This window comes from Salvelinus alpinus, chromosome 12, assembly GCF_045679555.1.
Source record: "Salvelinus alpinus chromosome 12, SLU_Salpinus.1, whole genome shotgun sequence".
Classification (NCBI taxonomy): Eukaryota; Metazoa; Chordata; class Actinopteri; order Salmoniformes; family Salmonidae; genus Salvelinus; species Salvelinus alpinus.
This window is the reverse complement of record NC_092097.1, coordinates 29,196,410-29,212,481: the sequence shown is the minus strand read 5'-3', so window position 1 is coordinate 29,212,481 and position 16,072 is coordinate 29,196,410. Positions and strand designations below refer to the sequence as shown.

General features: G+C 42.5%; 1 protein-coding gene across 2 annotated transcripts in view; it reads left to right on the top strand.

Annotated features, from left to right (window-relative positions):
- The window catches only part of LOC139535829 (collagen alpha-1(VII) chain-like), a 130,989-nt gene that overhangs the window by 23,297 nt on the left and 91,620 nt on the right, over nt 1–16,072 (top strand). For both annotated transcript variants that reach the window (XM_071335662.1, XM_071335661.1), the window contains exons 2-9: nt 3,856–3,928; nt 6,276–6,456; nt 6,647–6,803; nt 6,893–6,986; nt 7,762–7,920; nt 8,075–8,232; nt 8,891–9,020; nt 15,041–15,160. In XM_071335662.1, the coding sequence (XP_071191763.1) occupies nt 3,865–3,928; nt 6,276–6,456; nt 6,647–6,803; nt 6,893–6,986; nt 7,762–7,920; nt 8,075–8,232; nt 8,891–9,020; nt 15,041–15,160 (1,063 nt within the window). In that variant the 5' untranslated portion in view covers nt 3,856–3,864. The remainder of the gene's footprint in view (nt 1–3,855; nt 3,929–6,275; nt 6,457–6,646; nt 6,804–6,892; nt 6,987–7,761; nt 7,921–8,074; nt 8,233–8,890; nt 9,021–15,040; nt 15,161–16,072) is intronic.

Genomic DNA, 16,072 nt, shown 5'->3' with positions numbered 1-16,072 from the left:
ATACCTTCCCAATAAATCTACAGACGATGCAATCGCCATCGCACTGCACACTGCCCTATCCCAACTGGACAAGAGGAATACCTATGCAAGAAGGCTGTTCATTGACTATAGCTCAGCATTCAACACCATAGTACACTCCAAGGTTCATCATTAAGCTCATGGCCCTGGGTCTGAACCCCGCCCTTTGCAACTGGGTCCTGGACTTCCTGACGGGCCGCTCTCAGGTGGTGAAGGTAGGAAACAACACCTCCACTTCGCTGATCCTCAACACAGGGGCCCCACAAGGGTGCATGCTCAGCCCCCTCCTGTACTCCCTGTTCACCCGTGACTGGGTGGCCACGCATGCCTCCAACTCAATCATCAAGTTTGCAGACGACAGTAGTAGCCTGATTACCAACAATGACGAGACAGCCTACAGGGAGGAGGTGAGGGCCCTGGCGAAGTGGTGCCAGGTAAATAACCTCTCCCTCAACGTCAACAAAACGAAGAAGCTGGTCGTGGACTTCAGGAAACAGTAGAGGGAGTGCCTCCCTATCAACATCGACGGGACCACAGTGGAGAAGGTGAAAAGCTTCAAGTTGCACAGTACACATCACTGACAATCTGAAATGGTCCACCCACACAGACAGTGTGGTGAAGAAGGCTGAAGAAATTTGGCCTGGCCCCTACAACCCTCACAAACTTTTACAGATGCACAATAGTGAGCATCATGTCGGGATGTATCACTGCCTTTTACGGCAACTGCACGGCCCACAACCACAGGGCTCTCAAGGGGGTGGTGCGGTCTGCCCAACGCATCACCAGGAGCACACTGCCTGCCTTCCAGGACACCTACAGCACCCGATGTCACAGGAAGGCCAAAAAGACATCAACCCCCCGGGCCACGGCCTGTTCACCCCGCTATCATCCAGAAGTGGAGGTCAGTACAGGCCTCAAGGCCAGAAGACTGTTAAATAGCCATCACTAGCTGGCTTCCACCTGGTTACTCAATCGCGCATCTTAGAGGCTGCTGCCCTATGTACATAGACATGGAACACTAGTCACGTTTTAATAATGTTTACATACTGCTTTACTCATTTCATATGTACACTACCGTTCAAAAGTTTGGGGTCACTTAGAAATGTCCTTGTTTTTTTAAAGAAAATATATTTTTTGTCCATTTTTAAAATAACATCATATTGATCAGAAATACAGTGTAGACATTGTTAAAGTTGTAAATGACTATTGTAGCTGTAAACGGCAGATACATTTTTTGAATATCTACGTATGCGTGCAGAGGCCCATTATCAGCAACCATCACTCCTGTGTTCCAATGGAACGTTGTGTTAGCTAATTCAAGTTCATCATTTTAAAAGTCTTATTGATCATTAGAAAACCCTTTTGCAATTATGTTAGCACAGCTGAAAACTGTTGTGCTAATTAAAGAAGCAATAAAACTGGCCTTCTTTAGACTAGTTGAGTATCTGGAGAATCAGCATTTGTGGGTTCGATTACAGGCTCAAAATGGCCAGAAACAAAGACCTTTCTTCTGAAATTCGTCAGTCTATTCTTGTTCTGAGAAATGAAGGCTATTCCATGCGAGAAATTGCCAAGAAACTGAAGAACAGCGCAAACTGTCTCTAACCAGAATAGAAAGAGGAGTGGGAGGCCCCGGTGCACAACTGAGCAAGAGAAAAAGTACATTAGTGTCTAGTTTGAGAAACAGACGCCTCACAAGTCCTCAACTGGCAGCTTCATTAAATAGTACACGCATAACACCAGTCTCAATGTCAGCAGTGAAGAGGCGACTCCGGGATGGTGTCCTTCTAGGCGTTTTTCTGTCCAGTGTCTGTGTTCTTTTGCATTTTAAGTTAATTACATAAACATATTTATTTATGTTTACATTACTTATTTTATTGATTTTCCACCATTTTATAAGTCAGAAGACAGCCATCCAGACCTTCCTAGGACCATGCTAAAATCCTCTGGTGGTTGGCTACATCATTACATCCATTTATTTCACTTCACTGCAACATTAGCTCAAAGGGGCGGTCCTTCAAAAAAAAAAATCCAGCTCTATTGCTTCACAGCACAGACATTGCAAAGCAATCGATGAATTTGTCTCAAGCAGGCAGATCTAAATACATAACTTTCATAGCTCTACGATAAAGAATGCAACCTACACACATCCTTAAACGTAAAATAAGAAAAGAGGTTTGGAAGTCAAACATTTGTTTTACGTCGGAGGCAGACACATTGCATATGCTCAGAACGACAAACTCGAGCCCTTTACATAGCCCAACTCTTCTTGTTTATAACTCTTCTTGTTTATAGGAGGGATGCACGCTGTTTAAATGCCCCAAATGTCGATTTAAACATTTAACAGATGATCATTAGTGACTATCACTAATGTCATGATTTATTTGGTAAAGAAGCTGAAATATTGTGGGCAGATGTTCCTAAAACAGATTATAATATGTCCATATATAGTTACAGAGTATGAATCATATTTGTACATGTCTTATTATACTTTTGTGTACTTTTTCACGGACATAAATGAACAATTCCAGGTGAAAGCCAAAGGTCATAGCTTTCTAGGGGGGATGCCACTACATTAAATAAAATATTGCCCTCTTGCTAGATTGTTGATTAAACCCATAGCGAAACATTGCAAAACGGCTGTCAGCTAAACTGTTTTAAATGTCAATGAGAAAACAGAAAAGTGTCATAATGTATTTTTTTGTAAACATCGTTTCTGAATTTCAAAATATTCCAATAAGTAATCATCTAGTTTTTCATAAGTATCTGTAATCTGTAATATTTTTTGCTTGTAACATAACTGATTACAGCTACAGTGTTTTTGTAATCAGATTACATGTGACTGATTACATGTCACCAGTTACTCCCAACCCTGTGTGTGTGTGTTTGTAAGGACTTAGTTATTTGTTATACTACACAAAGTAATTCAGTGTGAGCTTCAAGTGGTTTCCAGTCTAATGTATTTAGGAGTGTGTTAAGTGGGATTCCCATCATGACCTCTGATGTGGCAGGAAGAGCTTGAAGAGTTTGACGTTCAGTCTGCTCTATGGGTTGAGCTAGTTCAGCAGTGTGACACACTATGCTACTGTAAACGCCTACAGATGCTGGATGGTGATTCACTAAACAGACCAATACATATACTCTGCCCTCTCTTCTTCTGTTACTCTGTACTGCCTATATATAAATGTAAACACATGTAATTTAATGGTTTGGAATTTTGGTAGCCTACAGTAGTTATGAAAGAATGTCTATGTTTGTTATGGCATCAGAACATGGATTTTTCCACCCCTCAACCCAGAGCAGGTTTGAGTTGTTCCCTAGTGGTCAGCGTCTGTTAGGTTTTTCGAAGTAGCTCTTCTGTTGTGCAGCACCTTGCCTCTTTTTGAGCAACCTTGTGGTGGAAAGAAGCAGCCCCTGTATGAGATAGTCATGAAGGAGAGGAGAGAATGAAAGAAGTCCATAACGAATATTGGGCCATCTTGCTTTAGAGCAATGATGTTAGGCCGTTTTCAACTACTCTTGCTTTCTTCACTGAGCATGGTATTTAGTTAGCCCCATTGATCTGTGACATGATGAGGTCCTTGTAGTGAAGTGAGGGGAAACAAGGCATGCAGTAGACTGTGTCCCTCCACACTCTGTGACCCTCAGAGGCCTCACTGACTAAAGGACCTTTGTGTTTGGCTTACAGTAGTGAGGACACACTGTGGGTCAGCTCAGCGTCTAACCACACTCAGTGTGTGTATATGTGTGTATTTTGCAACTCAGTGTGTGTGTCTAGAGTGTACATTTGTATGTGGATATGTATATAGTGTTACAGTTGTGTGTGTCTGTGTGCAGGTTGTGAAGATGTGGAGCTGGGTTTTCCCTGTGGCTATCCTGCTGTCCTCAGTGCACCAGGCTGGAGCCCAAGGTAAACAATTAACCCTCTGCCTACAGAAGAACAACTACAGCGCCTTCAGAAAGTATTCACACCCTTTGACTTTTTCCACATTTTGTTGTGTTACAGCCTGAATTTAAAATTGATTACATTTAGATTTTGTGTCACTGGCCTCTATACAATACCCCATAATGTCAAAGTGGAATTATATTTTTAGAAATTTTTGTAATTAATAAAAAAAGAAAAGCTGAAATTAGTAAAATATTCAACCCCTTTGTTATCGCAAGCCTAAATACATTCAGGAGTAAAAATGTGCTTAACAAGTCACAAAATAAGTTGCATGGACTCACTCTGTGTGCAATAATAGTGTTTAGAATGATTTTTGAATGACTACCTAATTTCTGTACCCCACACATACAATTATCTGTAAGTTCCCTCAGTCGAGCAGTGAATTTTAAACACAGATTCAACCACAAAGACCAGGGAGGTTTTCCAATGTCTCACAAAGAAGGGCACCTATTGGTAGATGGGTTAAAATAAAAAGCAGACATTGAATAACCCTTTGAGCATGGTGAAGTTATTAATGATGCTTTGGATGGTGTCATTCCTAACTCAGTTGCCAAATAGAAGGAAGCCTGTACAGAATGCAAATATTCCAAAACATGCATCCTGTTTGCAATAATGCACTAAAGTAAAACTGCAAAAAATGTTGCAAATAAATTAAGTTTGTCTTGATTACAAATCCAACACAACACATCACTGAGTACCACTCTTAATATTTTCAAGCATGGTGGTGGCTGCATCATGTTATGGGTATGTTTGTCATCGGCAAAGACTAGGGAATTTTTTAGGATAAAGATAAACGGAATAGAGTTAAGCACAGGCATAATCCTAGAGGAAAAGCTTGTTCAGTCTGCTTTCCAATAGACACTGGGAGACAAATTCACCTTTCAGCAGGACAATAACCTAAAACACAAGGCCAAATCTACACTGGAGTTACTTACCAAGACGACATTGAATGTTCCTGAGTGGCCTAGCTGCAGTTTTGATTTAAATCGGTGTGAAAATCTATGTCAAGACTTGAAAATGGCTGTCTAGCAATGATCAACAACTCATTTGACAGAGCTTGAAGAATTTTGAAAAGAATAATGTGCAAATGTTGCACAATCCAGGTGTGCAAAGCTCTTAGACTTACCCAGAAAGACTCACATCTGTAATTGCTGCCAAAGGTGATTCTAACATGTATTAACTCAGGGGTGTGAATACTTTTTTAAATGAGATGTCTCATTTAAATTTGCGAACATTTCTAACATATTCCACTTTGTCGTTATGGGGTGTGGTGTTTTTTTATTGATTTAATAAATTTTGAATTCAGGCTGTAACACAACAAAATGCGAATAAGTCAAGGGGTATTAATACTTTCTGAAGACACTTTCTATTCTAAGCCACACTACATTCAGTGGCCAGTTTATTAGGTACACCACCCCATTCACAAAAATTGTTCGCTCCTACAGACAGTGAGCCATGTGGCCGTGGCATTCAAGATAAATCAGTGTTACTGATTTACTGTTCAATTTAACATTAGAATGGGCAAGACAAGTGAACTAAGCGACTTTGAGCCTGGTATGATTGTCGGTGCCAGGCGCACCGGTTACAGTATCATAGAAACGTCTGGCCTCTGGCTTTTCATGCACGACAGTGTCTAGAGTTTACCGAGAATGGTGTGACAAACAAAAAACATCCAGATAGTGGCAGTCCTTTGGGCGAAAACAGCTCATTGATGAGAGGTCGAAGGAGAATGTCAAGAATCGTGCAAGCTAACAGGCGGGCCACAAACGGGCAAATAACGGTACAGTACAACAGTGGTGTGCAGAACGGCATCGCAGAACGCACAACTCGTTCGTCCTTATCACGGATGGGCTATTGCAGCAGACAACCACACCGGGTTCCACTTCTGTCAGCTAAAAACAAGAAGCGGCTCCAGTGGACACGTGCTCACCAAGACTGGACAATTGAGGAGTGGAAAAACATTGCCTTGTCTGATGAATCCCGGTTCCTGTTGCGCCATACTGATGGCAGTGTCAGGATTTGGTGTAAGCAGCATGAGTCCATGCCCTCATGTGAGGGTGTGGGGAATGTTTTCTGGCACAGGATAGGTCCCTTGGTACCAATTGAGCAATGTTTCTATGCCCTGAAGAATTCAGGCTGTTCTGAAGGCAAAGGGGGGTCTGACCCGGTACTAAATGGGTGTACCGAATAAATTGGCATGCATGTCTGCACTAACTCTACTTGCTTCATCATGGTAGACTGCCCTACTGTAGCCCACATTTTAAACTCTCAGAGCTAGGATACAGAGACTCACTAATGCACCTCTCTTTAGGCAGGTGTAATAATGTTGGAGCAGCAGACATAGTCTTCCTGATAGATGGCTCATCAAGTATCGGCAGGGCCAACTTCCTGCAGGTCAAGGGCTTCATGGCTGGCATCGTCAAGCCCTTTACCAGCTCTGTTGGCCAATCAGGGATCCGCTTCGGGGCCGTGCAGTACAGCGACACCTCTAGGTCAGACACTTGAGAGTCTTGTCTAATGTTTGTTTCTGCTAAAAAATTATCTGTTTGTACAATCCTTTCACGTTAACCCCTCACTCTTCTTTCTTGTCTGTTACCAATTGTTTTTTACCCCCTTAATAATGGTGAATGTTTTTCCCCAGGCGATGCAGTAGTTTATTGTTCTGTGTTTTGTCCCGTTCAGGGTGGAGTTCTCCTTCACAACCTACCTGAATGGCACTGAGCTGGTCAGCGCTGTGGAGAACCTCAACTACAAGGGTGGCAACACTCGCACAGGTGCCGGCCTCAAATTTGTCGCTGACAACTTTTTCAACCCCACCTCCATCCGGAACGTCTCAAAGGTCTGACAGAGGGATAGAATGGAGTGAAAGACTGACTATATTTTGTCCTGTGACAGACCATGACATATTCCTCTCTCTCTCTGATGTAGGTCTGTATACTGATCACAGATGGAAAGTCTCAAGACAATGTAAGGGACCCAGCTCAGAAGCTGCGGAGTCTGGGAGTGGAGATGTTTGCAGTGGGTAGGTTTGGGAGGACAAATCAATTGAAAGTAAAACATTTTTTTAACCTTTATTTAACTAGGCAAGTCAGTTAAGAACAAATTCTTATTTACAATGACGGCCTACCGGGGAACAGTGGGTTAACTGCGTTGTTCAGGGGCAGAACAACATATTTTTATCTTGTCAGCTCGGGGATTCAATCCAGCAACCTTTTGGTTACTGGCCCAATGCTCTAACCACTAGGCTACCTGCCGCCCCACACGCACAGAATAAATGCTTACTTGCAAGCACTCCTCAACAGTGAGGTACAAATATCAATATCACAATAATCAAAGTCGAATATCAGTCAGATAACAAAATCGAAATATTAACATGTCACAAAGTTGTACAAAAATTAGATGTGCTATGTAAATTATGACAGTTATTTACAAGTAGTAAAGTGAATAGTGACTTGATTGAGCAGCTTAAATAAATAGTAACAGCAATGATGACCATAAGTGTGCATGTGTGTGTTTGTGTGAGTGTATGGGTTTGGTGTGTTGAGAGTCAGTGCAAGTAGTCTCGTAAGGTGCAGGTGAATAGCAAGCAGGTCTGTGCAGGTAGCCAGCTAGGGTTAGCTATTCAGCAGTTTTATGGCTTGGAGGTAGAAGCTGTCTCAGAACCTGTTGGTCGAGACCTGATGCTCCAATACCGTCTGACTTGCCACATTGACTCATTAATCCCGACCACAAGCCTCAGGCGGTATATCTTGATAGTGTGTGTACAGTATTTGACTGGTTGTTTATGTCTCTGTCAGGTATAAAGAGTGCAGACCAGACTGAGTTGGCTCTGATAGCCACTCCTCCTCAGAGGGACTACACATTCTTTGTGGGGGACTTTAAGCTGCTCAACACACTGCTGTCCCTGGTGGGCCCACGTGTGTGTTCCAGCTCAGGTGGAGTCTATGCTAGCGATGGTAAAGACACACTGCCATACATTACACTGGAACTTACTCAGCTCAGTACAATACATTACTGTCTATTACACAATAAAATCACCTCTCTATATTTATTTCCCTCATTGTCCTCACTCTCCTCCACTCTCCATCTCTTTCTCTCTTTTTCTGGCAGAGGCTTTCTCCGGTCCCTCTAACCTCCAGTTCTCAAGCCAGACCTCTGATTCGCTCAGGTTCCGGTGGACTCCCGCAGGGGGGCCTGCGAGTGGCTATGTGGTGCAGTACACGCCCCTTTCTGGCCTGGGCCAGCCAATTACAGCGGAGCTGCGTCAGGTGGGCACTGCTGGTTGGGTGGGGGGGTGTGGTGCTCATTTCTGACTCAGGGGATGGGCAGCAGGCAGCAGCTCATACAATAAATGTGACCCAGATTCTAATAGCTCATTGTAGTTTTGGGGGCCTGCTACATGGCAGACAGAAAGAGAGGGATTAGGTTGAGTAGGAATATGTTTTAATGGGTGGATCTAGAGTTTGATTGAGTTTCTGTATCTGTGCAGATTAAATGTTGTCTGGAAAACAGTGAAATTCCCCTTCTGTGACTGTGTGTGTGTGCGCGCTTGTGTGTAATCATGATTCATGACCATAATAATGAATGGCATAGATTAGTCTGTGAACATTCACCTGAGTCAAAGGATTTGACAAAACCTGTTGCTATGTTATGACATTGAATACCTATTTACAGCAGGAGCTTTGAATGTTGGCTTACATTTGTCAGAGGTGCACAAGTGCAATACTTGAGTTCCACAATCATGCTGGTTTTTGTGTCTTTGTAAAAAGGTTTGTCTAGAGAGTGCACACACACACACCTAGTTTCTCAGATATAAACCAGTATTTGGTCAAAAACCAGCTGACACTGCAGCCTTCTTGTGAACCAGAACTATGCACCCCTGTCTCCTGTACTTACCCCTCTCTCCCACCCTGTCTACCCCTGCAGGAAACAGTGTCTGCAGGTCAGAGGAGCTTTGTGGCCAGAGAGCTGAAGTCAGGGACCGACTACCTGGTGACGATCATCGCCCAATACCCCAACAGTGTGGGAGAGCCTGTCTCTGCCAAGGCACGAACCAGTGAGTACACAGAGAGGGTGGGACAGAGGGAGAAGGGGACGGAGGGGTAGATGAGATGAGATAATTAAAAAACAAAGCACGAATAAGTGAGTACACAGAGAGAGATGGAGGAAGAGGGGGGGATGAAAGTGGGGAGGAGAGAAGGAGAGTGACATTAGCTGTTGCAAAAGCAGCAGCTACTCTTCTTGGGGTCCACACAAAACATGAAATATAACATAATACAGAACATTAATAGACAAGAACAGCTCAAGGACAGAACTACATATGTTTTATTAAGTCACACGTAGTTTACATATCAATACATACACACAAACTATCTACAGTTGAAGTCGGAAGTTTACATACACTTAGGTTTGAGTCATTGAAACATGTTTTTCAACCACTCCACACATTTCTTGTTAACAAACTTTAGTTTTGACAAGTCGGTTAGGACATCTACTTTGTGCATGACACAAGTAATTTTTCAACAATTGTTTACAGACAGATTATTTCACTTATAATTCACTGTATCACAATTCCAGTGGGTCAGAAGTTTACATACACTAAGTTGACTGTGCCTTTAAACAGCTTGGAAAATACCAGAAAATGATGTCATGGCTTTAGAAGCTTCTGATTGACTCAAATGATGTCAATTAGCCTATTGGAGGTGTACCTGTGGATGTATTTCAAGGCCTACCTTCAAACTCAGTGCCTCTTTGCTTGACATCATGGGAAAATCAAAAGAAATCAGCCAAGACCTCAGAAAAAGAATTGTAGACCTCCACAAGTCTGGTTCATCCTTGGGGCAATTTCCAAATGCCTGAAGGTACCACGTTCATCTGTACAAACAATAGTACGCAAGTATAAACACCATGGGACCACGCAGCCGTCATACCGCTCAGGAAGGAGACTCATTCTGTCTCCTAGAGATGAACGTACTTTGGTACGAAAGTGCAAATCAATCCCAGAACAACAGCAAAGGACCTTGTGAAGATGCTGGAGGAAATGGGTACAAAAGTATCTATATCCACAGTAAAACGAGTCCTATATCGACATAAACTGAAAGGCCGCTCAGCAAGGAAGAAGCCACTGCTCCAAAACCGCCATAAATAAGCCAGACTACGGTTTGCAACTCATGGGGACAAAGATCGTACTTTTTGGAGAAATGTCCTCTGGTCTGATGAAACAAAAATAGAACTGTTTGGCCATAATGACCATCGTTATGTATGGAGAAAAAAGGGGGATGCTTGCAAGCCGAACAACACCAACCATTTGGCACGGGGGTGGCAGCATCATGTTGTAGGGGTGCTTTGCTGCAGGAGGGACTGGTGCACTTCACAAAATAGATGGCATCATGAGGAAGGGAAATTATGTGGATATATTGAAGTAACATCTCAAGACGTCAGTCAGGAAGTTAAAACTTGGTCGCAAATGGGTCTTCCAAATGGACAATGACCCCAAGCATACTTCCGAAGAGGTGGCAAAATGGCTTAAGTACACCAAAGTCAAGGTATTGGAGTGACCATCACAAAGCCCTGACCTCAATCCTATAGAAAATGTGTGGGCAGAACTGAAAAAGCTTGTGCGAGCAAGGAGGCCTACAAACCTGACTCAGTTACACAAGCTCTGTCAGGAGGAATGGGCCAAAATTCACCCAACTTATTGTGGGAAGCTTGTGGAAAACCACCCGACACATTTGACCCAAGTTAAACAATTTAAAGGCAATGCTACCAAATACTAATTGAGTGTGTGTACACTTCTGACCCACTGGGAATGTGATGAAAGAAATAAAAGCTTAAGTAAAATATTCTCTCTACTATTATTCTGACATTTCACATTCTTAAAGTGGTGATCCTAACTGAACTAAGACATGGAATTTTTACTAGCATTAAATGTCAGGAATTGTGAAAAACTGAGCTTAAATGTATTTGGCTAAGGTGTATGTAAACTTCCGACTTCAACTGTAGGTCAAGTAGGGGAGAGGCATTGTGCTGTGAGGTGTTGCTTTATCTGTTTTTTGAAACCGGGTTTACTGTTTATTTGAGCAATATGAGATGGAACGTAGTTCCATGCAATAATGGCTCTATATAATACTGTACGCTTTCTTGACTTTATTCTGGATTTGAGGACTGTGAAAAGACGTCTGGTGGGGTATGTGTGTGTGTGTCGACTATGCTGTGTGTAAGCTTTGTGTAAGTTGACTATGCAAACAATTTGGGATTTTCGAACCCATTAATGTTTCTTATAAAAATGAGAAGTGATGCAGTCAGTCTCTCCTCAGCTGTTAGCCAAGAGAGACTGGCATGCATAGTATTTATATCAGCCCTCTCATTACAAAAACTAGAGCCTGCAGAACTTGCTTTTTGGAGTGTGGTGTCAAAAAAGCAGAACATCTATTATGAACAGACCTCTCCCCATCTGTTTAACCATTGAATCTATATGTTTTGACCATGACTGTTTACAATCTAAGGTAACGCCAAGTAATTTAGCCTCCTCGACTTGTTCAACAGCCACACAATTCATTACCAGATTTTTCTGAGGTCTAGAATTTAGGGAATGATTTGAACCAACTACAATGCTCTTAGTTTTAGAGATAATCAGGACCAGTTTATTACTGGCCACCTATTCCAAAACAGACTGCAACTCTTTTAAGGGTTTCAGTGACTTCATTAGCTGTGGTTGCTGATGCCTATATGGTTAAATCATCAGCATACATGGACACACATGCTTTGTTTAATTTCAGTGGCAGGTCATTGGTAAAAAATAAAAAAGAGTATAGAGCCTAGAGAGCTGCCCTGTGGTACAACACACTTTACATGTTTGACATTAGAGAAGCTTCCATTAAAGAAAACCCTTTGAGTTCTATTAGATAGATAGCTCTTAATCCACGATATGGCAGAGGTTGAAAAGCCATAAAACATATGTTTTTTCAACAACAGGTTAAGGTCAATAATATCAAAGGCTGCACTGAAATCTAACAGTACAGCTCACACAATCTTCTTATTATCAATTTCTTTCAAACAATCATCAGTCATTTGTGTCAGTGCAGTACATGTTGAGTGCCCTTCTCAATAAGCATGCTGAAAGTTTGTTGTTCATTTGTTTACAGAGAAATAGCATTGTATTTGGTCAAACACCATTTTTTCCAACAGTCTGCTAAGAGCTGGCAGCAAGCTTATAGGTCTGCTGTTAGAACCAGTATAGGCCGCTTTACCACTCTTGGGTAGTGGAATTATTTTGGCCTCCCTCCAGGCCGGAGGACAAAGACTTTCCTCTCTGCTCAGATTAAAGATATGACAGATAGGAGTGGCTATAGAGTCAGCTACCATCTTCAGTAGCTTTTCATCTAAGGTGTCAATGCCAGGAGGTTTGTCATAATTGATCGATAACAATAATTTTTCCACATCTCCCAAACTAACTTTACAAAATTCAAACTTGCACTGCTTTTCTTTCATTATTAGTTTTTTTATGCATGAATACGATGGTCCGTTTTACCTAATTTCTACCAGCATGTCACATGTGCAACCAGAGGGGAAAAAAACTATAGACCACCTTTACTCCACACATAGACACGTACTGTTAGGTTCTAATTCTCAGAGTAAATAACTCAACGGACACTATGAAAGCTTAACCAAGTTTAATTCTTCCCAGATGATCAATACAACTGCATGAGACAAAACATGTTTCCACCACCAAAAGTATATATACTCCAATTTAGGCACTCCTTCTCTCCAATCCTTACATCTATTATGGTTCGACAGGAAGACGAAGTAATAGGGTAATAAACCATAATTTCTCCCATAAGGGTATCTGACCTGACTTCAACCCCTCATTTGCCTAATCCACAGATGTCCATCCGTATCCCCTATAGCAATTCTGTGACTTCCTCCCGTCCACCCAGCACATTCCAAAGCTGGCTCCTAGAGATAACCATTAACCTCTGATGTAAAAACCAGTCTCTAGGATCGCAATGTTCCAAGTTTAACCCAGAATCCAACAGTACAAAGCTCTCCCTCACCCTCCATTTGGCAAATCTGACCGTAATGCTATCCTCCTGATTCCTGCTTAGAAGCAAAAACTCAAGCAGGAAGTACCAGTGACTAGAGCTGTTGCTATGCCCTCCGACGAACGATCAAACAGGCAAAGAGTCAATACAGGACTAAGATAAAATCCTACTATACCGGCTCTGACACTCGTCGGATGTGGCAAGGCTTCCAAACTATTACTGATTAAAAATGGAATCCCAGCCACGAGCTCCCTAGTGACGCGAGCCTACCAGACGAGCTAAATGCCTTCTATGCTCGCTTCGAGGCAAGCAACACTGAACCATGCATGAGAGCACCAACTGTTCCAGACGACGGTGTGATCACGCTCAACATTCACAAGGCCGCACTGCCAGACGGATTACCAGGACACATACTCAGAGCATGCGCTGACCAACTGCCAAGTGTCTTCACTGACATTTTCAACCTCTCCCTGAAGGAGTCTGTAATACCTACATGTTTCAAGCAGACCAACCTAGTCCATGACTACCGCTCCATAGCACTCATGTCTGTAGCCATGAAGTGCTTTAAAAGGCTGGTCATGGCTCACATCAACACCATCATCCCGGAAACCCACTACAATTTGCACTCCACACTGGCCTTTCCCACCTGGACAAAAGTAACACCTATGTGAGAATGCTGTTCGTTGACTACAAGTCGTGAAGAGGTCATGACAATGCCTATTCCCCTACAGGAGACTGAAACAATTTGGCATGGGTCCTCAGATCATCAAAAAGTTATACAGCTGCACCATCGAGAGCCTCCTGTCTGGTTGCATCACCACTTGGTATGGCAACTGCTCGGCATCCAACCGCAAGGCGCTAGAGGGTAGTGAGTACCATCCAGTACATCACTGGGGCCAAGCTTCCTGCCATCCAGGACCTCTATACTAGGCGGTGTCACCCTAGTCATAGACTGTTTTCTCTGCTACCACACGGCAAGCGGTACCGGAGCGTCAAGTCCAAAAGGCTCCTTAACAGCTTCTCCCCCCAAGCCATAAGACTGCTGAACAGTTAATCAAATGGCTACCCGGACGATTTGCATTGACCCAGCCTTTTTTAACGCTGCTGCTACTCACTGTTTATTATCTACGCATAGTCACTTTACTCCTACCTACATGTACATATACCTCAACTAACCTGTACCCCTGCACATTGACTTGGTACTGGTAACCCCTGTATATAGCCTCGTTATTTTATTGTAACTTATTTTCTTGCTTTAGTTTATTTAAAACATTTTTTTTAAATACTTATATATATTTTTTTTATTCAGCTTTGTTGGTTAAGGGCTTGTAAGTAAGCATTTTACGGTAAGGTCTACACCTGTTGTATTTGATTTTGATATACACAATTTACAAAATACAATATAATACAAATATGCAAAATTACAAACAAACTCAAGAAAAACAATCACATTTCTCAGCAAAGAGGTCCTCAATCATCTGCCAATCAGCATGTTGAACTGCCTGAGAGGCACCAGTACATCCAGTTGTATGGAACTCTGTAGATTGTTCCATACATGGGGTGCAAAGAAACTAAAAGCAGATTTACCTAACTCTGAGGAGACCAAAGAGATTTCCAGAGTTAGCCAATCCTGAGGCCGGGTATTGTTAGTCATACATCAGAAGGTTGTTAATTATGTTAGGTATGGTGGGAGTTTTTGTAAGATAGCTTTATAGATAGAAGAGAGCAATGAATCGACCAACAAGACTTCAGAGGGACAGCATACTTTCTGGTAAAGAATACAGTAATGTTTTCTGAACCTTTCGCCTGTAATAAAACGAGGTGCGCTATGGTAAACTACATCTAGCGGATGAATCTAATGAAGTGAAGAACCATATCAACACAGTCTTTCTTTGCCATATCATCCTCTCTCTCCACATGTCTTTCCTAAGTCACTCACTTCAAATACTCCCCGTTTCTTCCCAATGTGTGATTCTCCCATGTGAAGCCATACCATCATCCTCATAGGATACGTTCTCCATCCCTTGTTTCTCAGGGTCTCTACCAGGGGTGTCTGGTCTTCGTCTAGTCCAGGCTGGTTTCTTCTCCCTCTCTCTGGGCTGGGATGCCCCCACATCACAGATCCAGGGCTATAGACTCACCTACGGACCCCGAGGTCAGACACACGCACGTACACAAACACATGCGCACACACACACACACACACACACACACACACACACACACAAACTCATGAACATCCACAATATAACTACTGCTTACTCTGATCATACTCAAATTCTTTATGCATGAAGGACAAATACCACAACATTCTGTGGACCATGCCAAGCCATCTTGTTAACTGTCATTATAAAATACTTAACTCCTCACACATCTCTTTTTGGCTGATGATAGTGTAATAGAGGAGAGGGAGAGGAGGGATAAGGATAATAGAGAACCTGCAGGTGGCAAATTGAGACAAGTAAATCTGTGTGAAGATTTATGGACATCAGGTTAGTATGCAGTACTATGGTAGAGATGAGATGTTGTCTCACATTATACCGCCCCCCCGGCTCTCCCTGTCTATCAGAAGAGTTTTATTACCCAATCATTACCACAAATAAATACCACATACACTTTTACAGAAAGCTTTACAGAGACTTTAAAAACTGTGCAGTAGAGACTAAGGGCGACTTCAGGTGTGTGAATTAATGATTGAATGTAGAGGCTGAATCTGAAGAGGAGATAATGTGGCTGCAATTTGAGATACGTTAAGACAGAAAAGGATGTGTTATGTTAAATAGTGTGAGGTGCGTGGCATGACATGTGAAAAAAAAGCCCCCTACCCCCAAACACACACACACACAGACACCATAACTAAGCGTGACAGCTCCATCCCTGAGTAAGGGCATGGCAGGAGAACCAGTCTCACATGGAGAACCTAAAGTATAGGAGGAGAGACTGGCACGCTTGTGTGTTAGTTTTAAATTAGGTCAGTGTGTATTCTGTAAGGAGATGTGGGATGTTTCTACCTGTCTCTGTATCCAACTGCAAGCAACTGCAAGCCCTAATTCATGCAACCAGTACA